The 27856-nt window shown below is 36.3% G+C and overlaps 1 protein-coding gene across 2 annotated transcripts in view; it reads right to left on the bottom strand.

Annotated features, from left to right (window-relative positions):
• Positions 1–8870: 8870 nt before the first annotated feature.
• Positions 8871–27856, bottom strand: part of LOC146005348 (cap-specific mRNA (nucleoside-2'-O-)-methyltransferase 2-like) — a 36988-nt gene continuing 18002 nt past the window's right edge. For both annotated transcript variants that reach the window (XM_083144540.1, XM_083144539.1), the window contains exons 8-14: positions 25575–25781; positions 24400–24500; positions 23873–24037; positions 22580–22816; positions 19248–19718; positions 11585–11759; positions 8871–10629 (exon numbers count right to left, since the gene is read on the bottom strand). In XM_083144540.1, coding sequence (XP_083000666.1) covers positions 10526–10629; positions 11585–11759; positions 19248–19718; positions 22580–22816; positions 23873–24037; positions 24400–24500; positions 25575–25781 — 1460 coding nt within the window. In that variant the 3' untranslated portion in view covers positions 8871–10525. The remainder of the gene's footprint in view (positions 10630–11584; positions 11760–19247; positions 19719–22579; positions 22817–23872; positions 24038–24399; positions 24501–25574; positions 25782–27856) is intronic.

The following is a 27856-nucleotide window of genomic DNA, read 5'->3' as shown; positions in this document are numbered from 1 at the left end:
TCACTTGATAGCAAAACACCCAAAAATTAACTGTAGACAGGGATATATTTTAAAAAGAGAAACATTAAGGCAATGCTAGAAAGCAGCATATAACATAGGAATGCATAAATCTTACTAGGCAAATTGTTGTTCTCTTTTTTTTTTTTTTTCAATCTGATATCTTCGCCTTTGTTTGTGCCAGCCAAGTAGTTTCCAAAAATTCCTCTCCATTTGAAAAAAACACTATATTCTCCCAAATTACATGTCTTTGGGGCCTTCGAGTGAATCTTTGTATGGTTTATTTTCACTATTGTCTAGATATGTGTGATGGAAAATCAATTTATGATTCCACGAACTGTTACAAATCTCTGGCAAGAAAGAAAAACACAAAAATTCACCTTAAATGCTTAATTTTTCAGTTTGGATTATCATGTCAGTTTTTCAAAAGGAGGGGAAGTTCCGAAAACAACTTTGTTGGTGCAGGCCAAAAGTCTAGTGGTGCCTTAACGAATGGAATTTTTTTGATGCACCTGCAGAAGGTATCAACAGTGTCATGGCTATTTTTGTGTTGTTTCTGGAACCTCTCACTGTGTAAGTCAAAGTGATTGAGCATGGAGGTAGACAATTTGCATGGCAATACTTATCATTAGCGTGGTATGCATGTCTGGGTTCATGGATCCCAGCAAGCATGCTGAGTGGCCAACTCCCATTTCACCACTGAAGGTTCTGGGTTAAAAGTCCCAGCCTGGATACAGATTGAGTCATGATTTCATCATTCCTCACCTCACGATTAGCCAAAATTTACAATAATCCACACACTGTTTTAAAATGAGTACATTGGATACAGTTACTGCACAATAGTAAACAGTGCACGCTTGCCTGCTTGTGTAGGTTCTCAAGTTTTACTTTGAACTGGCTACAGGAATAAAGTAAGCAAGTAAAGTTCCCAGTGCATATAGTACCGTACCATGAAGGCTCATTTAGGGGATGTGTGGTTAGGGCCCCCACACACTCGATATGAGCGATTTTGGAGGTGGTGTGATCAGCACCTTGCTCCGGACTTTACTCCCCAGGTGATTTGCGGCTGGATGAGCCCCAGAGCCGCTTATGCGAGGACAAGGCTGGAAAAATTTATACCTTAGATCATCCACCTGGAAACTGGGTCTCCGGTGTGGCAATCAGATGTCCTACCAAGTAGACCACCGTGGCTACTCATTTAATATATGGGTGTCAGTTTAAATTTTCTAGTCACCTTAATTTTGACTGTGCCTGGAAGGCAGATTACTTGTGCCATTTTACTGTGTGTGCAGCTCCATGATGTAAGACACTTGGGACCTTCCCATGCAGGCAGAACAACATAAACAAAAAAAAAAAATGGTAAAGAACGTATCATAGGAGAGGCAATGCAAGGATGCCAGGAAATAAGAGTTCAAGTCTTCATTCGGCATGATTGAAGGGTCAAGGGGAAAAAAACGGTAAGTCAATATTATGTTGTTAGGAAGGTAGTGATGTCATTTCCTGCAATGTGGATACTATACTGGACTTTACAACATGCTTTCTTTCATTTCATACATTTGACATTTCTATTCATCAAAGCATATGTTTTTTGTACTTGTTTTATTTACATATCAAGTAATATTTGCAATTAAAAGTTCATTTTTCTGGAGTTGGGCAAGTTGACTTACTTGGTTTTTTCCCCTGACCCTACAATTATATTTTTTGTGAGGATTTTTTAAGTGATTATCTGGAAACACTGATGCTTGCTATAAGGTTGGTTAAAAGAACAGGACAATTGATATTTTAGGTTTGTATATTTTTTTGAGAATTTTTTGAGTGATGACTGAAAGGATCTGGTAATATTGAGGCTTGCTATAAAGTTTAATTGTAGTAAGCACATAAGAAAAGTGGAAGCTTTTGTGACAATAGTCAATATTTTTTGTGAGGATTTTTTATATGATCTGAAAGGATCTGATAACACTGAGGCTTACTATGAGGTTGGTTAAAAGAACAGGACATTGATATTTTGAAGGCTCCATATTGATTAGGTTTCTATAATCATATTTCTTTGGGGATTTTTTTGAGTGATGATATGAAAGGATCTGGTAATATTGAAGCTTGCTATAAAGTTGTGATATTTTGAAGGTTCATGTAGTAATGGAATAATTGTAGTAAGCACAGGTTCAAAGTACAAAGAAACATACATACGAGAAGTGTTTTGACAAAAATCATTCAGTGATGTACTGCTATTATTATGAATTCCTTCAATTAACATGAAGTTTTGATGCATTGAAGGATGAAATCGCCTTCTTGGAATGAATTCAGGTAAGTGTAATCCTTATTCATCCATGTGCTCAGATGATGATTAACATTTAAATATGCAAGATTTGTGTTCTTTGGTAACCCAACTATAGGGTGACTAGTATATTTAACACAACTAACCTTCATGCAAGTGAATAACCAGCTCTTAATAATTGGTGGCCTTTTCCATCTTGATGCTTGGAATGACGAAGTCTTCTTTATAAGAGAGAATCATCTTATTCGAAGAATTGGCACTAAATAATTCAGAAACAAGACAAGCTGATTTTAGCAAAATGGTTTAAGCACAGAATATCTTTGTTAGTTAATGTAAAACACAAGTTTTGTTAAACAACAATTTTATATAATATTTTCTTCCTGGTTGGTCAACCAGCAACTTGACTGAGATCACACAAACACAAACGTATATACAAATATTGTATCATTGTTCATCCTCATCGTGATAGCCAAAAGTGGCAGAAAAGCAAAGTAAAACAAACCAAACCAATCAATTATATACAAATACATTCAACATTGTTTAAATCTAAATTTCTGTTGTTTTAGCCATGGGCATTCTCATGTGAAAGCTATTGTGCTATAACTCATACTATATTTTTGATTTGTTACAAAAATTTATCAATTTACCTACTGGACCAATCGTCTTCTCTCCATTAACTTTGAGTGTCTTGCCTCTGAGGCAAGCAGGATGTAAAACAATTATCAAAGTTTCTCTCATTTTAGCATTCCAGAATTTTCTGAGCCCTGTTACTTTAGCAACACGTTTCACAAGATTAAGAAGATTCAGAGGTTTGAGCTTATTTTGAGTTAAATACACACTGGTTCTTCAATCATTTAACACATGCAACACTTGTTTGTAGATTCCAAAACCTGTTTTGTGCACATATTCCCATCATTTTCCTTCTGATTGTGGTTCTTGCCGATTTCTCATCTGGTATGACCCAAGAGGTAGAATAACTACATAAAATAGCCAAAATAGGTAGTTTTATCTGCGGATTATTCTGAAGGCAAGCAGGAAACAAAAGTTTGTCAAGAATTTTCAACAACACACAGATTATTGGCACATTTTTTCCTGCATTGCAAAGCATGTAAAATAACCAGTTTCAGGAAAATTCATTGAGGCATACTTTACAGCATATTAGGTTATCTTCCTGAGTGTGAAGTCACATATGTGTGGTGTTGCCTCAAGTAAAAGGTTGAGACTTTGCAGTCCCACACACTCCATACCCCAATTTTCAGGTTTATGAACATTTACAAGTTAATTGTACTTTTAACATTCCAGGACTTGAGGAGTTATGTAATGAGTTTTTTGTTATTATTTTGCAAATTTAACACTTATTTAGCAAAATAGTCCTGGGTGCTATTTTCTGTGGGATAGAAAACTTTTTGATTTTGCTCCTCCAAAGTTTGGTCCTAAAATTTATGCCCATGAGTTGAAAGATCTGCCTCCCCCAAGATGAATGTTGTTTTTTTTTTTTTTTTTTTTTTTGTACAGGCTTGGCAAATATGCATTTTCTACAAGACCTGCTGTGGAATTTAGATGCAAGTTCTCTAGTTGTGAGTATAGTAATTTTAGGCAAGATTATTAAATGCTATTATCATGACACACAATTATATTCTGTATCGCATTTGACAGTATTGAGTATCAGATGCCATATTTCAATGCTGGAGGGTCTGACTTCAGTTCTGGGTTCAATCTTCAGTGGAGTGAGGAGATTTGGGACGCAAGAATGAAGGAGAAGTCTGCATTTGGAGATGTGTGTTGACATTTTTCTGGCAACAAACTAACCTTTTGCTAATTTTGCAGGGTAATTTAATTTTTTTGTTACCAGGAGAACACTTGAAACTACAGGTGGCAACTGTCCCCAGTATATGGGCTTCATCTGTTAGCTGCAATGTAATTCTACAACTGTGAATTGAATCTTCACCCATTTTTAGGGTGAATATAGACTTTTGGTATCAGGAAAACTTAAGCGATGATGAGCATTTTACCAGTGATCAGAAAGCTATATTTTAAAAGTAGCTTCGCTACAGCTGCCGCTACTTGTCCAAAATGTAGCTTCGCTACAGCTACAACTACATTTACTAAAAAGTAGCTCGCTACGCTTCTCATATGCGCTACTCGCTACTTTTGCGCTACTTCTGCATAAGAAAAAAATTTGAAAAAGCAAATGGATATTCAAAAGAAGCCCCTAGTATGATAGTTGTACTTACTGGAAAATACAATCGTAGATCGTTATAAATTCGTTAGATATTTGCTCTAACTTTGCAGATAGCTAGGGGGTGCTTCTTTGGTATAGCTAAATGAGCGACAGGTGGAGATATGCTTTATGTAAGTTTCCTGTTGGGAATGCTTCCTTGAAGGGACAGTGTAACCTTTGTCACCTTGTAATCAAAGGGGCCCAGGTTAGATACCTGGCGGAGGCACTAGTGGTTCAGATCCAGTCTGGATTAGCTTGTCTCTGTGCATAAAGTGGATTCAAAACAAAAACTAGGAAAGACACCTAGTTGGGAGGATGGATCCTCCTGCTCCTCTATTCCCCACACTGCTCATCATCATGATTCACCTTTCTTCCTCATTCTCACAATTAGCCAAAAGTGGCAGAAAGCGACTCTAGATAAGATGATAACAAAATAAACCATTCATCCTCATTGCCATGATTAGCAAAAGGTACAGAAAAGCGACTTAAAAGTAGAAGAATTACATACATTTGGAAACTGTATATTAACTAAAGAAATTTATCGTTTCCGCAGAAAAGTCAATATCTCGTACATACTTTTTACAATATCATAAAATATATTGAGGAAGTGGTGTGCAAATGTATTGCAAAAAATTATTAATGCTGAACCATTGATTGCTGGCACTATTGCTTTGTCATTGTAGTGGAGACTGAATCGCTCGTTTTTGCGCTGCAAGTTGTGTTTTACACAGAGATTAATGACATTTACCTGCCTCTTATACCATGGATATCAACAGGATTTGTTCCTGGGGTGGCGCAAATGAGGCCCTTTTTTTAGGGTTGCCGCAAACGAGGCATGTTTCCCCCCAAAATAGCGATGCAGCTAAAAAAAACGTAGCCGTTAGCCAGAATATATTCATGTATGCCAGTTCTGTTTAGTTATCTGGATCGAGATATTTATAATCTAGATTATAAGTATTTCCATGTAATAGACTGTCTATATGAACCTCCTCCAAAAGTAAACGTTATTGTCGATTTTTTTTAACGCTGTGGTCACTTTCAAAAGTTTCCTCATAATGCAGAGAAGAAATGTAGCTGTAGCAAAATTTTCGCTACAACTACAAGAATTTTGTAGCTTCGCTACAGCTACAGCTACAATTTTCAAAATGTTGTGCCGCTTCAGCTACCGCTACAAATTTTGTAGCTAGCTACACTAGCGACACTACAAGTAGCGTGCTACTTCCGACCACTGCATTTTACAGATAGAGTTTGCTCTTTAAATGATAGGTGACACTGTCTTTCCAGTAGCAGGATGCCATCTAGTGGCTGAGAAATAAATCAATACATAATTTTTTTCTCTTCGTATCAGAACAACAGTGTAGAAAATGTAATTATCATTTTTTTTTCAGGGTACAGTTTTTCATAAGAATATTGTCTTAGAGGTTGATCGGGTTATATACAACCGATATGTTAAGTCTATTTACCCTATGAAAAGCCGTGCCACCACCACCGGTTGTGTTCTATGGGACCACCAGCATTATAGACTATCGCCCGACATCCCAATTTCCACTGCAACGAACTATGTTGGAGCACATGCATAGCAATTTCATCCCATTCCTCCTTACAGGCTTTCCATAGGCCAGTGAGGGTGCGGGGCTGCGATGTTGTAGACATCGTTTTAACAGTCCAAATGTGCAGAAATCATTTGGTCTGGCATCAGCTTTTGACAGGAATGCCACAGATTCCTGTTTCCTGCTCCACGTCCTGATAAAACCGGAGGGATGATCTAGCGGTGTGGCTGGATGCTTTGTCCATGTGGATCCACACCTGGTTCTTGTTGGCTCCATACAAACGAGGGATGGCTATCCGATAGATGGTGGCCATAATGGATTCCTGGAAGTAGGCAGCATTCACCTTTATGTTTTTCTCCACCTTACGTATCACCAACTTTCCCTCGCAACCGTATCCGGCGACAATCATGATTCCCTGCGGGAAACTTTCTCGGCACGGGTGGTAAAACTCTGTACGTCCCTTGCCAGAGGTGTCATGGTACGTAAATGTCCTAATGTTACCATTACGTGTGAGATGAATGTATGCCTCATCCAATGCGACAACTGTCTTCCATTTTTACCCCGGCAAGTGTCATTCGTACAGGTTGCGGCAGTTGGTCTTGCATTCTGCAATGTGGCATGGGGGGAGGTTGTGAACCCGTCCCTTACGTGGTGGATTCTCCTGGACTGCAATTTGCCAAATTCTGCAAAGCACCTCAGGCGACACTTTCACTGGCAACCTCGAACGGGCCCCTTTTGTTGGCGAATGTTTCTGCATGAGCACCACTTGTGTTTGCCTGGCCACAATATCTTTAGCTGTGATCATTCCGATGGTTAACCATTTTCCCTACACTGTTTCACTATTCGGTTGTACAAAAAATGAGCATAGAAAAGAGCCATGATGTACCCTTCCCAATGGTTAATTTTCAGTGGCTTTTCACTAGCATGAACACCGCAAGCTCAGACACAATACTGGTTTCAAGGTTCTGGCGCAACTATACACGTGGAAGCAGCATTGCCAAATCTGTCGGATATAGCCTGATTAGCCTTCTTTATATTTTGTAGAGATTTTCAACCAATTGAAACTTTGTGCTTCAAATTATTGGCAACACAAGTTAAGGATTGGCAGAACTTTCAAATAATTAAATCTGTTTAATGACCCATTACAATTTAAATTCTCAACTAAATACAAGAACATCACTTCCAATAAGTGATCACATTACTTGAAACAAAGTGCAAGACTAAGAGTGCTGATAACTATATTTCTTATGTGAAATGGGGCCTTCCCGATAGTGTAGTGGTATCGCCGTCGCCTTGTAATCAAGGGGTTCCAGCTTCGATACCCAGTGGAGGAACATAATGGTTCGAATCCCACTTTCCTGTAGGTCCAGTCCCAGTTAGCCTTTCTGTGCATAAAGTGAATTTAAAAACTCCATTTGTAATGGATAATTTTTCATGAGATGTAAAGGTTTTGTTTGTTATATCTAAACTTCTCTTTAACCCTAGCCATGATAAAATTAATAAAAAAATAATGTATTCATTTCTTCACTTGACCTTGTCAATACCATCCACAAGTATATTTTTCAGCCATGATGGTGTTTTAAAATGTTATCCATTTTTTAGCTTGCGGCACATGACAGAATAGAAAATTGATGGTGAAGCAAGTTTTATCCTCGTGCAACTTCTGTATTGCAAGGTTTTTGCTGAACATGGAGCTGATTATTCCTTGCTGTGTGTACATTTTTGAATTGGGCCACTGGAAAAACATTCATACACCAACAAATTGAAAGAGAATTGACGAAGGTATCATATCGTTCTAAATAGTGAATATGGAATTTGTCAACAGAGAATGAGCTTAATAATTTCATCAGTTCCACATCGAAGGGTCGGTGGTTCCGAGCCACAAATTTGTCTATAATTGACTGCAACTACATAGCGAAAGAATTCAAATTGCAGGATGTGTATGTCTAAACTTTCTTCTCGCTTTTCCTCTCTCAGCACTCCTCTCTCTCTCTCTCTCTCCACGGACCCCTCACCCTCCGACAGAGAAAGAAGCGAAAGAGGAGAGAAGAAGGAGGAGAACAGAGAGAAAGAGAGAGGGAGAGAATGGTACTTCTTCCTCCTTCTCTCCTCTTTTCCCTCCTTCTCAGAAAGAGAGAGATAGAGAGAGAGGAAAAGAAGAGGTTAAGTCAATGCTCCCTTCCAACATTCAGGATCGGAACAGCATCACCAAGTGTTCCAGAAATTTATTTGGTGGTTGTGCTGAATGTGCTGGTTAGTCGGACAAAAGAGTAAAAAAAAGTCATCGCCATTGTCCAAGAAAGCACGAACATCAACAGGGATGTGAGACTCCGGCTCAGTCACACCTGAAATCCACCTCTCTGTAAAATCATGGCATCCACCAATGAAACACCAGGCTCCAGCCCAAACCAATCACGGGACAGCATCTAAGCTCTGCATCCTCATCCATGTCTATTAACCTTACACTTTGTCTCCAGCCAACATCCCCTGCTGATGAGAGCATTGTATGCACTTGAAAAGTTACAAGTAAACAACAACTGAACCTGACTGGTAACCTGAGAACACTTGTTTGAATCACATCACCAAGAAAGCTAAGCTACAATTCCTATTGACAACATAATACAAAACTTATATTTGAAACAATCCTTATAAAAATATTTTGCTATGAGCAAATACAAATATGTATTCACACTGGAAAAATATCTACAGCAACTGAATGAGCATTAGCAGAATTCCATCAGCAAAATTAAATGGTTCACTGTGAGAAATGGGTACAATAAAAGTGCTTTACAACTATATGCAATTACATACAAATGTATTTCACCACAGCTCATAAATACATCTTTCTAATCAACACATTAGAAATCCTTGAAAGTAACTTTAGAAATTAAATTATGCAGTCTTTCAGTATTTCCATATATACATATAACATTGTTTATTGCATCAGTGATTCTCCATATGATTCCATATAGCATTAGAATTAGACAATTCTGCCCATCAAAAAGTAAATCTTGCATTTGTTATCAATTTTATGCGAACTTTTTGATTTGCAACATTTAAAAAAAGCATTTGAACACAATCACTTAGAAAATATGATAAAATTGCTATAATATTGCTTATATATACATGCATATGTACAAGTATCACATGAAATTATCAATTGTGTACATTTGTCTACATCACAATCTTCATCAATTTTTGTTTTCCACTGCTAATTGGTAATACCAAATGAAGATATTCTTTTACATATTTTTTCCCTGACTATAACAACAAATACATACGTTCAAAAATGATACTTTAGGGAGGCTCAAAACATGAGTCTACCCACAGAATAAATTTTCTGAGCTGCACTCCACATGAAATATATACCTATCTAAAAATACACACTTTTTGCATTATGTTATAAAGAAGAATGTTCAATAGTGAACATTAATGATAAGTTATGATTTTTTGGAATTTCACGTACCCTGTAGCACTTTCAATGATAGGAAGAATTAAGGGTTCTCTGGACCTTTTGCCTGGAACTTCACTGACTTTTGAAAAAAAAAAAAAAAAAAAAAAAAATTTCAAATTCCTTGTAGTAGTGCATTTGAATAATCTTTGTTTTTGACTAGGTATGTCATAGTTTCATAGCCCCGTAAGCCTGTTTTCTATTGCAAATAGCTAGAATCCAGTGAATGCAATGCAAACAACGGTTCTCTAGGACTTATCTATTTTTCAAAATTTGAAACATCAAGGTAGATTTTTGAAGTGAATTTTTAAAAAGATAGTGACACACGATCCACCAGTCAAGAACAAAAAAATAAAAAAAAAGAATATATTAAAACAGATAAATTATGAAATTGTTTTATCCTTTTTCTTTACACAACCTTATAGTTTCTTATGCACGGAAAACAGTGTATTGCTGCCTATGGGCACACAGTCATATATATGTACCTTCATTCACAACACAGTAATATGATTCAGAACTCTCCAAATTTCAAAACAAAATTTACTGGTATTCAAGTGGAAGAAAACACACCATTACAACAATAAAATTCTATTACTCGCACCAAAATTATAACTTTAGATGCCTTTTTCTGTTCAGGAACAAAAAAAACTACAATATATATCTGTACAACAATACTTAAATTCAATAACAATTTGATGTCAAGTGCAGATAGTAAGATGATGTAGAGTACCTTCAAGGAAAGAAACCACTTCACAAACACATACGAGACATCTCTCCTATTTACATAATAGAAACAAACAGACACTATCAACAGTAGCGGTCTGTCAGTGAAAACAATTTCCAGTAAAACATTTACATACAATTGTTTAGGAATGTTTATCTAATATCTGTCATTTTACCATTTTAAGGTGAATCAAATTAAGATTCATTACAATAAATTATGGATCTTAAAAAAAAAAATCAGAAATCACACACTGTCTATTAGTAGTCTTACTTTACACATCAGAGAATGTATCTGTTTTCTCATCACATTATTTTGACGATTTCTTCTTCAGCACACACTGTATTATGTCTACAACTTGTTCCTTCACGCAAAGATGGTTGATTTCAGTCACACATGTATAAAACTCACCCTCTGAAAGATAACAAGATGTAATTTAATAAAAACTACATATGCAAATATGTTTACGATAACCAGTCAAATTCAAGTATATTTTTTTTAGCCCTACATTTAGCTGTAAAATACAACAGAGTTCACACTAATTTTGCCTAACCAAATTACCGGTTCAGTAGAAACCCTGGATAAGAATGTATCCTAAAATAAAGAAATACAAAATAAAGACAACTGACAGTGGCGTGACCAGGACTTTATAAAAGAGTAGGAGGGTACGTATATATTTTTTTTAGTAGTCGGCCACATTTTGCCATCTTTTCCTGCATTCAACTTTTTTTTTTTAGGAATACTGGTCAAAGGGGGTATGATGATTTTAAATTCCTCCATTACAGTGTGAATACTTCTCAAATTGATTTCAATTGTGTCCTTTTATTACAACATTAATTTACTTAAGGAGTGCATTTATGTATTTAAAAAATGGGGGGCTAGTTGGTGCTTAATTTTATATTATGTTACTAGTTATATATTGCGATGTAACCAGTAAAAAAGCACCAGCAAACCTCATACACAAAAAAGTGTATAATTTATCACATTTTCATTCATTTTATGCCATAAATTATGGACCAATACGAAAATTTAACCAAAACAATAAAATACAGATACAAATTCTCTACAGATCTCATATAAAATTGCAAATATTTCATGAAGAACATGCATAGCTTATTAATATTTTTATTTAATGTGTATAACCAGGACACTTAAATAGTGTTTGCCTCAGAAAAAGGAACATGCCCACTCTGATATTACTTCACACAGCTATGCCTTTGTGTTCATAAAAATGGCAGAATTTTACACCAAATTACAGGCCATTTATAGACCAATAAAACCCTCAATTGGCCATTACCAGCAGTATGCCAATAAATAACCCGGTAACAAATACTATATTATTTTGCAATTAGTAACTGGCAATACTTACCACAAAGTGTTGTGATTGGTAAAACTGCTAAAACAGCTTCATCAACTTTTGCATCTTTAAGTTTTAATGCCATTTTATCTACTTTATTCAGGAAGTCTAGGATTTCTTTATTCCACGACTTGTAACCTATAAATACTACTGCAAACTCTTGTTTGTTTGGTTTCATGAAACCAACCTGAAAAAAAGAATAATAATTTTAAATTAATGAAAATTCTTCATTAATTCTGAGCTGACACCACCATAAATTTATGCAAATAGTCTTACAGTTTCCCACTGATATAGATGCTTGAAAATTGTAACAATTAAAAGTTGTTCAAAATATTGATTAATATTAGTGTGCAAGTAGCCCACTTCTGTTATATGCATCAATTCCTTTCCACAAGTTCTGTTTTAAAAAATTAACAATTACATCAGGATATTCAAATACAGTTTTCACGTAACACTGGTGTAATATAAATGGAAACTTTGAATGATTTCTTTTGCATGATTTCCAGGATAATTACTCTCTCTCAAAGTGTCATGCAACATTTTCCTAGATTAAAACACCAGAAAGTTTTTGATAATTGAAGTTCCAACCAATACTGGAAATTTTACCTGATATTAACTGTTTATAAATTCAGTCTGCATTATACATCTTGCAGTAATTTACATTTTCAAGGACGTATTTAAGGGGAGTTCATTGGGTCTGGACCCCTCCTCCCCTGAGAAGACTTAATAAGTACTAAAATGAAATAATGAAAATATACTTGTTGTTTAATCGAGGGTTATTTCCGCTGAACTTATTGGAAGGCAAGAGTTACATTGGGATTATACGACTTTGGATGACAGTACCAACGAAGATTTATTACTACTTATAATAATATGTATAAAATATTACCAGGAACTTTACTTTTTGTCCACTGGATCTAACATCCTTTTTTGATATTCAATAAATATTCAATTCTTTAACTATTTGACATTAATTTTCTTGCCAGGCCATTTTCTTTACAAATCTTGCCAACCTTGACTATACGTAAGTTAGATAATGAATACATGCTGTTATATCACTATCGTTATACAGCCTTTTTACCTATTCATGTATTAAAATATAATTATAATGTTTTAATTTAAACATTATTATTAATATTTTGAGACACTTGGTTCACCCCCCACAGAATGTATTTCTGGATACATGCCTGGCTGGATTGTAATATATAATGATAATAAGACATAAATAACATTTTAGTCAAATAATGTCTTGAAAAGGAAGTAGCAGTGGCATAACCACAGGGATGAGGCAAAATTTATGCAAATAAAAATACTTTTCGTAAAATGTTCTTGCTTGCTTCGCTCGCAATACCTGCCTGCTTTTCTTAGTCTTATCAAGTTCAGAACCGTAGCTAGGTTGCAGCGGGAGTCAGCCCTGGATGTCGAATGATCTAAATGAAAATAAGTTGTAAGATTGCTTGATTTGTGGTTGTAAGTCCACTTTATGCACAGAAAGACTAATCTGGACTGGACCTACAGTTTAAATTGGGATCCAAACCACTTTGCTTCCACCGGGTATCGAATCCGTGACCCCTTGATCACATGGCAACGATGTTACCACTACACCATCGGGGAGACATGAAAGTTGTAAAAGAGAGAATGCATTGGCATCCCGTAAAATTATTTGCACCCTATTAAATCAATATTGATTTCAGCCTGCAAAAAAAATTGGATCCAAAAATTTTCTTGCTCACAGTTTATCTTTGTTCTCTTTGATGCATTGTAAATTACCAGACAGAAATAAGACTTGTCTTCATTGATTTTGATTTAAATGCATGGACAATTGTTTCGAGGAAAGGGAGCATGCACATTTGGGACAATTTATGTATTGATTGATTGATTTGCTTTATTATACTTCGCATCTTGTGCCACATTTGGCTAATTTGCGAAGATGGGGATGAGTGATGATATTGATTAATGGACACTCACAAACATCCCTGCTCAGGCCAGTATCCGAACCCGGGACCCCTGGCATCGTAGCGCAAATTGCTAAACCCACTCCGCCACGGGGGCCGGCTGACAATTTATGTAATTTTTACTGTTGGATGTTGTGAGATGAATGAATAGGTTGTGTAATGTATTTAAATAATATATGTTGTATATAATATGTATTAAATAAACTTTGAATACGTACACAATTTAGTGTCCACGTCGCTCTATGTTGAATATAGGTGAAACATTTCATGCATGAAAGTTATACATGTTAATGTAAAAAATAATTATATTTGGAATGCATTTATCAAGCACTTTCTGTCTTTCAAAAATAGTTTGTGTGCTTGTTTTCCATTATTAATGTCAAATTGCTTGTTCGAACACAAATGCTTTAGCACCAACTTCTACCCCTTTATGCATAATTTACGAGGGTAATAACGTCTTTGATACTAATAATAATAATAATAATAATAATAATAATAATAATAATAATAATAATAATAATAATAATGTTGGTCCCGGATTCAAATCCCTGCTTGGGCATGGAAGTTTGCGAGTGTTCATTCATCAATTTCACCATATTATCACTCATCCCTATCTTCGTAAATTAGCCAAAAGTGGCACAAGAAGCGAAGTAAAATAAAGCAAATCAATAATAACAATAATAAGAATAATGTTATAATAATAACACTATTATTATTAACTTTATGATTATTAAAATAATAATAATTATTAGCATTATTATTATTAAAATTATTATTATTATTGGTACATTTATCCTGCTACTTGCCCCCCCCCCCCCCCAGACAAAAAATCGTGGTTGCGCCTCTGGAAAGTAGAACCTGAATAAAGATAGAACCACACAAGGGGACAATAATAAAGAGAACTAATTTATTTCATTATAAACAGAAATGACCTTGTTTAATAATAAGCTGCTAATGTTATAAAATAAAAAGTAAAATATTTTGGTTAAGATCCACCACCACATTTGAAACCCTGGCATGGTGCTATCTTGGCAGTAGTAGCATTTGATGGCTACAGCTTATTACGCTGTTTTCTGTTTGGAGATGAGAAGTCAGCTGATCGAGTCATCTTTATTATTCTTGTCTGACTCACTGGACCGTCATGAAGGTGCTTATGGAGACATAGAGCTAGGACCCCAAACATTTACATTCTCTGCCACTTTTGGAGGTGATCTGATCAGCACCATGCTCCAGCATTATCATGGATCAACACCAAAAATTGGGTTGCTCACCAGGAATTGAACCTGAGATGCAGCTAACCATTCAGCTGCGTGAAAGCCAACATTATGGCCAATACTAATGATGATAATTTGACCCAAGATATTGTCCTATGCCTTGGGCTAGAAAATTCGTTTTTGTGTATTATTTATAAGCCTAAACAGCACAAGTTTAACCTTTTGGGTCCCAAGCATCTCGATCGAGATACCAAAATGTAACCCTCGCGGTCCCAAGCATCTCGAGGTCGTAGTTTTTACGTTATAACTTTTCTATTTTTGGCTAGAATTTCGATTTTTTTTAATATATATATGTTGTTCCTAACACATGTATTTAACAGAAATGTTTCTTGCACCTTTTTTTTTCTTCATGAAAATGGAGGGGAAAAGGCGGGAAAAGGGACTTCTCTTTTGCGTCTCTTTTGAAGGGAAAATTTTTGCCGACAAAGGAAGATGGGCTTTGTTGTTCTAAAGCAATGCTTTTCAATCCCGCCTGGTAACTGCATTCGAAGGAAGCTAGCTTGTTTATAGTATCCGATGTCAAAATGAAAGTTTTCCATGAGGGCGCAAGCAGGGGGTGGGGGTGGGGGAGGGGGAAGACTGTTGTTGAATCTGCATGGTGAGAATGGAATTTCGAAGCGCGCTGAAGGAAACCTTTGTTTTTTAGCACAAGTGTCCACAAGTTGCAACACAGGTTACCCTGCATTGTCTAAAAATAGAATTTCAAGGAGCTGCAAGAATCGGCACTCATTTTTCACTGCGTTCTAGCTTTTCGTCCGTGAAAGTTGTGCGTAGGTGTGTCGTTTTGTGCCCAAGTGCGAGGACATTTTTTGAGTGGTGACATAATTTTTTAAAATTATTTTTGGGGGGTTTCCTCTCTTCCCCTCCATATATACGCCGAATTTGCATAAATTTTGCATTTTGTGCATTTTGATATTCTTTTTTCTGGGAGAGCAGGGGGGAAAACATTTAAAAAAAAAAAAAGTATTTTTGAGGGGATTTCCCCCTTCCCCCTCCATATGTACGCCGAATGTGCATAAATTATGTATCGTCTGAATCTGTGATTCATTCTGCGTACAACGGTATATCTTTCATATCTCTAGGGCATTTAGTTTCTGAGCTATAGTCATTTCAATGTAACTCTGCATTTCGCTCAATTCTGAAGCTTGAGACAGTGGCGTACAAGCATTTCGTTTCAGGGGTACAACTCGCATAATATTGGTCATATGACAATGATGAAAATATTTTTATGTTTCTTACATGCCAGCGATAATTTTTATGTGCATTTTGAACTTTGCATATCCTTTTTTTCGGGGGGGCAGGGGGAGAAACACCTTATTTTCTTTAAAAATATGCACGCCGAATGTGCATAAATTATACAGGGTGTCATTTTAATGGCGCCCACGGACCATGGAAACGTATAGAGGACATCAAAACAAACAACTTTTCTCAGTAACATTTTTCTCGTTGGTGCGTCGTTTCGGCGCTACAGTCGTTCAAAAAAGCCCGTTTTGATGCCTGAATGCTGGCAACCACACACAACATTTGATTGCATTGGTGAATTCATATCCCATCATGAAGCGATGCGTTCCTGGGTTGCCAGGAACACACATACTCTGTGAAAAATGACATAGCTACAATCAGCCACATTATGTAACGTAACACAAAACGAGAAAACACGTTCTGTAACCTAACAGGAAGTAAACAAACGATACGAAAAATAGTAGAAAGAAAATAGAATTCAAGTGGAAGTGGTCATATCGAATTTTGTCTCAGCTTACATGTCAAATATTTGCAAATCTAGTTACAAAGTTTGGCATCTACAATTTAGTCTATCCACTTCGTTTTTCTGATACTAGTTTTCTGTGACACACTGAACAGATGACAAAATAGAAATGACAGAACTCTAAATTCCAAAGGTAAGCAACAGATAATATAATGTATATTCAGAGCATTATGAGGCAAGTGGCAAAAATGATTGAAAATACAGGGATGTAAGTAGTAGTAATACAAGCTCTAAGACGACTATGTGTTTATCTATGTACCGGATACACATGTGATAGTTTGCAACTGTGAACAGTGCAGTATATTCGCTACTGATTGATCATTAGATTGTTACTGTGGTTGTACGTGTTTTAGCCGTAATGTAACAACTTGCACCTCGGATACTTCCGTTATTAGCACAAAAGTACCACAAGGCATCTGGACACAAACCTGTAGATATCAACCTTGCAACGAGATTTGCAAATATTTGACATGTAGCTGGGCGGAAACAGCCACGTGTAAGCTGTAAGTCCAATAAAATTTATTGTTGTTGATATTTTAGATCTAGGTGAGACAAAATCCGACATTGACATTTCATTTTGATTACGTTTTTTACCATTTCTCATATCATTGGTTCACTTCGCCCTTCCCCTGAGATGACTGCTGATCTTCTGGCTGGTAGGCTATGATGTTCGGTCTTCTGGACGCGTTTCTCGCTTTGTTTTACAGCTAATAATGTGGTTGGTAGTTTGTCATTTTTCACAAAATTTGTGTGTTCCTTGCAACCCTGCCGTGCGCTGTTTCGCTGCAGGATATGACGTCACAGGTACGATCAAATGTTGTGTTGGGTTGCCAGCATCCAGGCAGCAAAACGGTCTTCTTTGAACGGCTGTAGCGTCGAATCGACGCACCAACGAGAAAAATGTTGCGGGGAAAAGTTGTTTGTTTTGGTGTACTCTATACGAATCTGTGGTCCGTGGGCACCATTAAAATGACACCCTGCATATCGTCTGAATCTGTGATTCATTCTGCGTACAACGGTATATTGTTCATATCTCCAGGGAAAATAGTCTCTGGGCTAAAGTCATTTCAAGGTACCGCTGCATTTTGAAGCTTGAATCAGTGGCGTGCCGACCATTCCTTTTGGAGGTACAACTCACGTTACATTGGTCATATGATAATAATGCAAATATTTATGTGTTCCTTACATGTCAGCGATCATTTCCATGTGCACGTCGACACTGTCATGTATTTTTTTCTTGGGGGGGGAAACACTATTTTTCCCCAAAAATTTTGGAATTTTGAGTTAGCCCCCTCCCCACCGCCACAGATACGCCGAATTTGCATAAATTTCATATAGTCTGAATCTCTGGTTAATTCTGCGTACAACGGTATATCACTCATCTCTCTAGGGCAATTAGCCTCCAATCTACACTCATTTAATTGAAACACTGCATTTTGCTCAAAATCGGCTCGGGACCAAGGGGGGTTACATGTGAAAATTGCCTTGGGACTCAAAAGGTTAAATTACTGGCATTTTCTATTAGCATAAAGGTCAAACTACAGTTGTATTGTACAGGGCTTGGAATTTGGAATTTTGAGAGTTAGCCCCCTCCCCACCACCACATATATGCCGAATTTGCATAAATTTCATATAGTCTGAATCTCTGGTTAATTCCGCGTACAACGGTATATCACTCATCTCTCTAGGGCAATTAGTCTCCGATCTACACTCATTTAATTGAAACACTGCATTTTGCTCAAAATCGGCTCGGGACCAAGGGGGGTTACATGTGAAAATTGCCTTGGGACTCAAAAGGTTAAATTACTGGCATTTTCTATTAGCATAAAGGTCAAACTACAGTTGTATTGTACAGGGCTTGGAATTAGGAATTTTGAGAGTTAGCCCCCTCCCCACAAATAATCACTAGAAAATAATTTCTTTTGAAAAAAATACTAGATAACTTATACAATTTCTATTATTTATGTGATATACAGGAAAGCACAAACAGAAGATGATGGAAGAAAATCAGGTATGTTTAATTAATAATAAATAATTAAAATTAACTAGAAAATCAACAGTAACTGATTAACCAATTATGTGCAGGCAACAAATAATTTATGTTCCTACAACAAAATGGTTGAAAAGTGTAAATTTGAAAATTCAACCAGAGGTGCATTATATGCTGAAGAAAAATTTCTGTACAATTTTTGTCTTGCAAATGCTAATTAGATTCATGAGACAGAAGGGTTTAAATTTTACCCTCCTCCATGAACTAACAATTATAATTTATAATAAAAATAAAACATTATGAATATTCACTATTTCTTCAAATCTAATTAGTTTTTCTGTGTTTTGGCCTCATGTGCTGCTTTTACAGGTAATCTGTCTTGAACAAAAATCAAACTATCATAATAATTATTACATGAATGAAGATGAATTGCAAATGTTACGTGAAGACCCCAATTGGTTATCTGATCTTCATTAATGTATGTAAATGTAACCAGATTACTTCAAAAGATTTTGTCTTAGAATATGTTTACACTGAAAAAAAAATATCATTCTATTCCTTAAAAACAGAACGATTCGATCATTAAAAGTTTTTAACAAAAATCTGTTGATCCCAACCAAGTTCTAATTCATTCTTACTGTTAACATGCAAAATAATTATGGTGTTCTAAGAGTACCACAATTGCACTTACTTTTTCAAACATGTGACTTAGCATGTAGATTATCCCTACATTGAACTGGGAGAGCATGGGATATCCTTGCACAATCAAGTTATCCTCTCTCCATAAATCATCAACCGTATCCATAATATCACAGAATGCTTCCCTTTCCACCTCCTGGTTGGAACCTTCCATGGACTGCCAAAGCTCCGATCCAAACTCGAGAAGCTTCGTGTCGCCTCCACACTTTAGCTCCGGGATCTGGTCTCGAAATTTCTTCACCACACACTCTTCCGACTGCTCGTACAACTTTCGAGCACGCGATCGTGTGATGGCTCCCACAAATGATGCTTTCTTCTCTGGTTCGTAATGGAAATGTTGCTTGGCTATATCTCTCACTTGATTTCGTATTCTCAGCAAACGCCCAAGGCAAAACTTCGAGCTGTGGACTGTCGAAACGGGTTTTCCAGTCTGAATCTTGAAGTCTCTTAAAGAACCATTAAACTGTAACAGAAATGGAGCACTGTGTGAATGTAATGTAATCAAGGGATCGCGCAAACTTCTTTAAACTGTAGGTCCAGTCACAATTAGCTTTTGGAGAATAAAGTGGACTTAAAACAAACTTTTATATGCTAAAAAAAAAGTCTATAGTGTTCAAATGCACATGCTATTCAAAACAATTAAGTTTTTTAAACATTACTGAAAATCTATCTATATATATATATAATAATGGATGTATGTGTGTATATATGTATGTATGTTTGTTCCGGCATAACTCTCGAATGACTTACAATCTGGAAAGAAATACTGTGGGGGTAAGACCCCTGGCACCCCTAGGGTTGGGGGTGGGAAGGGGGATGACTTGTAAAAATAATCGAAAACGACAGAGATTAGTGTGGATTCCATAGCTTTCAGGGTCGCTAAGATGAATAGTGACACTCCCAACGACATTAAATTTATTTATTTTTGCTCTTCGAGGTGAAACCAAAAATGTTGTTTATAATCCAGTTCATTATTTTCCTGTCTAATGGGATAAATAAATACCCGGGCATTGCCACGTAATCAGCTAGTAAATTATAAAAATCAACTACACAAATCAACATGTATGTTACCTGTCAGCAATAGGCCAGTTCAAGAAAAAAGTTAAATTTATTTTCATTCCCAAATAATGGCAAATACAAACACACTTAATTCTTTGGGACTTTTCCAGTATTTCCTGGAACTCTGCTATGTTTATGTTCAGTGTATCCAGAAATCCCCATACTCCCAGATTATACAGAGCATTCCCTGACATTCACTACAAGACTTGGCGGCAAGCAACCCGGCATCAGCACTTGTCTTTCCCGGTGAACGGGGTCTGCGACAGTCGCTAGAGTCGGCTATTAAAATTACAGTTTTCATATTGTGTACTAACCTTGACTACAGAAGGTGTTGAAAATGATGTCCCTCTGCTGCAACACATTCCTGGCATCTCCGAAGGAAATTAGTATTTACACGTGCAAGTTTGTCTACTGTAATTCTCCCGATTTCTCATACAATACTCTCTTTTAACTCACTGATGGTGTGCAGATTGTCTTTGTAAACTTTATTTTTTAGATTTTACCATTTTTCTTTCCACTTTTATTCAGAACTGACCCTGTTACTCGAAACTTTTTTTACGAGGTTTAATATAGTGTTCCTATGTGGAACGGGAACACCAGGAAATTTCGTTGTAAAACGTCGTCGCACTTCTCCACAATTCCTCTTTCCGAAGTAACACTCGACAAGATAAATCCATTGTTGTAATGTAAACTTTTGTGGTGCCACAATCTTCAACACACGGACACGACACAACACAACATCCGAGGAAGAATTATACTGGCGTCAGTCTGCAACGTTAACAGAAAGGGAAAGAGAGTGAAGGCAGGGAGAGCAAAAAAAAAAACAGACTGTAGCGTGCGACTGTCGTGGACCCGTTCACCGGGAAAGACAAGCGCTGATGCTGGACCGCTTGTGGCCAAGTCTCGTAGCGAATGTTAGGGAATGCTCTGTATTACATAATATATATTACCCTTAGATATATATACATTTATTTATAACACATTTATGTATTTACATTATAACATTTTTGCAAGCAAACAAAATCAACAAGTTAGCATGACAACAACAACATCAAAAATAAAAATTTAAATTATGGCAAAGGAGCCCATATCTGCATTCTGAACCTTTCTAATAAGATTAACACCTAAATTCATGAACGTCCTAGGGCTTGTAATCAACAGGTTGATTAATTTTACTACCAATTGTCCTGTGAGGATAAATGATGTAAAGATGAACATTAAAGAATAACTACTAATTTTCAACACAGTCCCAACATGATACATGCAAGTACTGTTTGACCAGCGATCCGAGAGCTCCAGTTGGCAAAGTGCCAAGAAAAAGGGGAAGTTGTCGATAGAAAGGCAGGCGCGAGAACGCCGCTCGCGGTTGCACGTTGAACAGTGTTACCAATCTGCGAGGATGCTTATCCACCAGAACATAAGTAACGAAAACCGAGGGACATGCACAACCATGCCGTTTGTCAATTTTAGGTTCACTGTTGGTATTGAAGAGTTGAATCTCGATTAGTGTTATTGTGCTGTGCTATTTTTTATATATAATACAAAGACCTTGGGAGTAAAACGTCGCAGTGAATGAATGGATGTCTAAACACTGCAGGCAAAAGTGACAACATTGCTTTACGGAAAAACAGGTGGTGGCCATGGATGTCCGCAGGATTTTTTCCAGGGAGGGGCAAGGAAGGTTTTTTTTTTTCCAGGGGGGGCAAACAAGGCATATTTTCTCCAAAAATAGTGGTTCCCTAAAAACACATTGCTTAAATTTGAATTTATGGTGATCATGCAATAATTAACACATAGCTATTATTGTGGCTAAAATGAAATTATATGTGCGAAATACATAATTTTTGGATGACTTTCATTTTTCAAGGGGGGGCATCCCCCATGCCTCCCCCCCTCCAGACGCCCATAGTGGTGGCTCGAAACCAGATACGGGTCCAGTCGGCTTCCTCTGGGGTTGGGTCAAAGATGCCGAACTGGCGCTACGTTCAAGACTTCAGCTTTTGCACGGCCAGAGCACTTCCAATATCTTGTGTCAATATTCTCCGGTTGGCAACATTGCTCTCTTTCCCCACGTGACACTCGCGCTGCTCGCATTTCAGAGAAGCCGTTCCGCAAACTCCCCCAATTTACGACTGGACTCTTCTACTTCGGGCATGCGCAGAAAACTCGAGTGCTCTCGGATCGCTGGTCAAACAGTAAGGGTACAGGGACTTCTCGGACATACTGTAGATTAGAATCTAAGATAACCAGTGAAACTATACTCACATTCATCCATTTTATGCAATTCTCTTCCCTTCTTTTCGCTGCCTCTTCCGGATTCTCGTCCTGTTCACTCTCTGCAGACACTGCCTTGTTACCATACGGCCACCTGATCCTCATGCTCTCTATCTCTTCCTGAAGAACTCCCAGCAGTTCCACCGGTTCAAGCTCTGCTTTCTTGCGCCGGTCGTTAAAGGACCCCTCTTCTGTCCTTGGGTCCAAGTTTAGAGTGGCTGTGTTTTTCTACAATACCCAAGGAAAGAAAAAAAGACGCTATTACTAAGAACATGCAAAATGCATGAAGTACACACTGTACTGCTAACTTCAGGCGATTTCAAAAGATGGACAGTGCATTTTCTTATCATATTTTGTCACGAAATGTTGTAAACTTAAGTGCAAATTAGACTAAAGACAACATTTGCAGTTAATTTGCCAACGTTAACACTTTGTGTATGCATAACTCCAAGAACAATGATGATTACTAACTAATGCAAAATGTAGGATAAAAAAATATTTCTGTAATGAAAATGATTTTTATAATATTCCATGTTTTTCACATCAGTGATAGAAAGTGAATAATATGCATATTAAGTTGGAAATGTTTATTTTTTACGATAAGTGTAGATTTTCCAAATAAAATTTGAGATATTTTTATCAAAATAAAACCCACATGTAATATTAAATATAAAATTTGAACAGGAAATTTAACATGGTTTTGTAGCGTAACTTTGCAGTTTCAATTACTTTTATGGAGACAGGTTATAACTTCAATCTACTTTCTGATCTATTTCATAAATTACTTATTATTTTTATGTAATATGTCAGGGAATATTAGTAAATAGTATAAATGCAAATGGGCTCCTGTGTAGCCAAGTTGCTAATGCTCTCGCCTTTGGTGCGAGCAGTTCCAGGTTCGACTCCCAGTGAGAACCCCCAAAATTTCGGCATTGACCCAACGTCGTAGGGACAATTGGGAAGCAACTTAAAAAGAAGTAGCGGGCTCCAGTCACAAACGCCAGAAAAACAGTGGTGACGGGATCCGATGTGCTGACCATGCGTCACACAATGAAAAGCCACTCTGGTAGTTCAAAGCCTGTTGCGCCACAGATTTTAGTTTTAGTTTATAAATGCAAATGATTTTCACTGTGCATGTATCTTTGAACACAAATGTAATGTGCAAACATTTCAATTATTGTTACATATCATCCAATACATATTAACCTACATTAACGTATCTTATCTTCTAAAAAAAAGAATAACAAGCAGGTGTATGATCTTATACCTAAGCAATCTACGTACCAATGCACTGTACCCCACAACTTGTTCCTCCTCTTCGAGCGGTTCCATTTCATACTTTTCTAGAAACATATCTACAACCATATTCTTCAGCTTCTTTATGCGAATATCTTCATATTTTGATTTCTTTTCATGAAACAATCTTATGTTATTTTCTATAACTTCCACCTAGTGCAATTAGGGAAAAAACATTTATATTTATAAGAATGTATATTATATGTATATTGTTTTAACAGACAGATGCATTTAATAATTAAGCAATACTTCAAATAGCAGAAGATATTCACAATTCACAAACAACAGAAATTTTTGAAAGTTCACAGCAAAGTCAGTATCATTTAGCTTTAAGAGCCAAAAGAAAACAAATTTAATCACAATTTGTGTTGCTATGCCTAAAATTTGTGTTTGTATGCCTAGATTTACAAAAGAAAAAAGATCTTATCTTACCAGTTTTCCCTTTCAACTTATTTAAAGCCTTAATCCTTATCAGGTAAAAATTTTACACTAATGCTTAAGATGAAGTAATATACCTGGTAGTTCTTGAAAGTCTGAGAACATTTCTTTAACTGTTCCAGAAAGTCTTCTGGTATGGATTTCTTTGGAAACATAGCTTTACTCGGTATTTCTGGACCTACAAGAGAAACATTATTTGAATGATTTATCAATTAAGACACTTTAGTCTTCAATTGGCCATACTTCAAAACTTGCTCTACACACACACACATCATAATTTCAAGAGTGTAGTGACAAGGAACATACAAGGTAGTGATTGCTGATACAACTGTTTCAAGCATTCCCATTGGCTGGTAGCTTTTTGGGGTAGTAAATAATCTGTGGTGGTTAGGCTAGGCTTGTTGGGTTTAGTTCTTAGAAGACGACGATGACAAAAATGGTTGTAGCAGCAATACCAACCAACATACAATGTGGGAGGGAGAGATTACACATATTATATAAAATAAAAGTTTCCTACTTTAAACAGGCATATTCACAATCTTCACCATCTATGACCTACAGACTATTTAAAAGATGTGCTTTCTAATCCAATATTTTGGTAGAGAAATAATACATTTTCCAGTATACTAGTCAAGAAACGTATTGTATCAGCAAATAAACTGCAAGTTTCATGTTCAAGAGTTCGTGTTGCATCATTTCATGGCAAAATGAGGTAGAAAATGTAACCCTATCTTTGAAAATTACTTAAATGGAAATTTCCATCTGTAAACTCAGATTATTTTTCCATGTTTCTAGTTACCTATAAATTTTACACAGTATCGGCAATTTATATTTCCACTCTCAAAGCATCTCATAACTGTTTAAAATATGTGAAAGTTAATCCTTTAGTGCTCAAAATTATTTGATTTTAAATTAAATATTTTCTTGTCTTGCAACATTTACATTAACTTTGCAATACTGAAAGAGGTTCAGTTTCAAATATGTTCTGCTCATTGTTGATATGACATCTTCTCGTTCACGGACATTAAACTTCCACCAAAAACAAATAGGGGGGGGGGGGAAGGTGCATGCTCTTTCCGTGCAGTGCTCACCCTAAATAATTTCCAGTTCAATTTGTATCAAATGTTTGCTTTTGAATTTCTGGACTTATTAAAAAATGTCAGGAGCAGCCACTATGCCACTACATGATGGTTTTATTTCAGCAGCCATATTCACACATTTATTTTGCTCATGTTTACTTCCAAGAACTTACCGAAGTGTTTCCTTAGAACATCAAGCCATGGTCTTGCTTTCTCTTTCCCAATATACTCCAAACACACAACATAAACTTCAGAATTTCCTTCTTTGCTAGTAGCTGGCTTACATACATTAACAACTGTGAACATACAACAGAGAAGGTAGAGCAAACAGATTGTCGCCTCTTCGTAGAACGTAAACATCTTCAACAGGAAGCTTCCACCTGAAATCAAAATTTAATAATTTATAAACCTTAAAATAAACTTATTCCCTGAGTTTATTACACCCCCTTTTTTCTTTTCAAGGAGGGCAGGGAAATTTAAACATTACTTTCTTTAATTTTAAAAGTTTCAATTGCTTGCAAGATTTCAATCTCTGACAGTAAAGGCATTATTAATTTTAAGCAGCGAGTAAAATCAAAATTATTCACATATGATTCCTGCTTCAACACTATAGTGAACTCTTACCCCTAGAAATTTACTTTTCTCAACATTTCAACACAATATACAATCTTTAAATATTAAGGCTGAGCTGATACCACTTTGAACAGATTCCTGCTGATACCGATACTGATGCTTGAAAATTGTAATTATCAAAAGTTGTTTAAAATATTGATTAAAATTAGTGTCTCGCAGGATTTTACGAAGCCCGTAAAAGACCAAAATACCGGGAAAGTAACGGCCACTATTGGTAAATGAATTCCACGCAATACCTTCCGATACCGATAACACTGGTATTGGTCGATACCAATACACCAGCATATGATAGTTGTATCATTTGATTAATTTTGTACTCGAGTGTATTGAGGTAGGAACGTCGCTGTGACGTGGTAGACTACCTCAGAGCTCCTCATGCCTTGCGGCTCGAGCGAGGTGGAAAGGGGGCGGTGCTAGTAGTTGAAACGGCAGATCATTACAGACAAAATGTTAGAGATCATATTCAAAAATTACTTGAGTGGGACATTATAGAACTTTCTGATTCACCTTATTTAAATCCACTAGTAATAGTTCCTAAGTCTGATAGAAGTGTAAGAGTATGTACTGACTTCAGGAATATTAATCAACACCAAAAAGTTAGTCAAATTAGACCAATTAATATTGAAGAGGCATTACAAGGATTTGTTGGCAGACCATATGTATCACTGGTCGATATGTCCTCTGGATTTCACCAGATTTTGTTGTTAGAGTCATCTAAAAAGTATACTGCATTTTTGTTTGAAGGTAGACAATACCAATACAAACGTTTAGTATTTGGTACGTGCAATGGAGTACAAGCATTTACGATGGCAATGACCAAGGTATTAGGCGACATTCTGTCAGAGAATGTTATCATTTATGTTGATGATTTATGCATTAGAAGTGAATCTTTAGAAAGTCACATAGAACATTTAAGAAGTGTATTTTCTAAATTAAGAGAGTCTGGTATGACTGTACGTCTCAAAAAGACATTCCTCTGTAAAGAAAAGTTATTGTACTTGGGTCACATTATTGACAAAACAAGTATAAGAGTAAATCCAGAAAGAGTAGAGGCTATTCTCAATCTTCCTACTCCGAAGGATGTAAAGACACTTCAAAAAATAATAGGTTGTTTCTCTTGGATGAGAAGATTCATCCCAAACTTTGCTACCATATGTGCACCTTTATATGAATTGTTAAGGAAAGGTAAGAAATGGATATGGACTAAGAAGGAACAAAAGAGTTTTGATTTGCTCAAACAAGAAATTTCTAATGATGCTAAACTATTTCATCCTGATCTTAATCAAAGGTTTTATGTCCAGGGAGATGCTTCCTTACTTGGCATCGGAGGATATTTGTATCAAATAATTGATGGCGAGAAAAGAATAATAAGTTATGTAAGTCGTACACTGAAAGGTTATGAGAAACAATACACCATAACCGAGCTAGAATGTTTAAGTCTTTTATTTTGTATTGAGAAATGTAATCAATATCTTTTGGGTAAAGAATTTACTTTAGTTTGTGATCATAAGTGTCTCACTTGGCTGAACCATTCGAAGAATTGGAACCCTCGCTTATTGCGTTGGTCCCTTCAACTTCAAAAATACCAGTTCATTGTAGAATACTGCAAAGGATCTGACAATGGCCTAGCGGACTTATTGTCCAGACAATTTTCAGAGTCAGAGCCGATCTTGATGCACATAAACAATAATGTAATGTTTAAAAATGAAGTATTAGATATACCTGTAGAGTTGTTAGTCCAAGAACAGTACAATGATAAGTTATTTCAACCTATTATTGATTATTTGAACAATTGTGAAAATGTAAATGTAAGTTTACCTCA

This window comes from Lepisma saccharinum, chromosome 23, assembly GCF_977018435.1.
Source record: "Lepisma saccharinum chromosome 23, izLepSacc3.1, whole genome shotgun sequence".
Classification (NCBI taxonomy): domain Eukaryota; kingdom Metazoa; phylum Arthropoda; class Insecta; order Zygentoma; family Lepismatidae; genus Lepisma; species Lepisma saccharinum.
The sequence above is the reverse complement of the archived record's forward strand: the minus strand, read 5'-3'. Positions and strand labels throughout refer to the sequence as shown.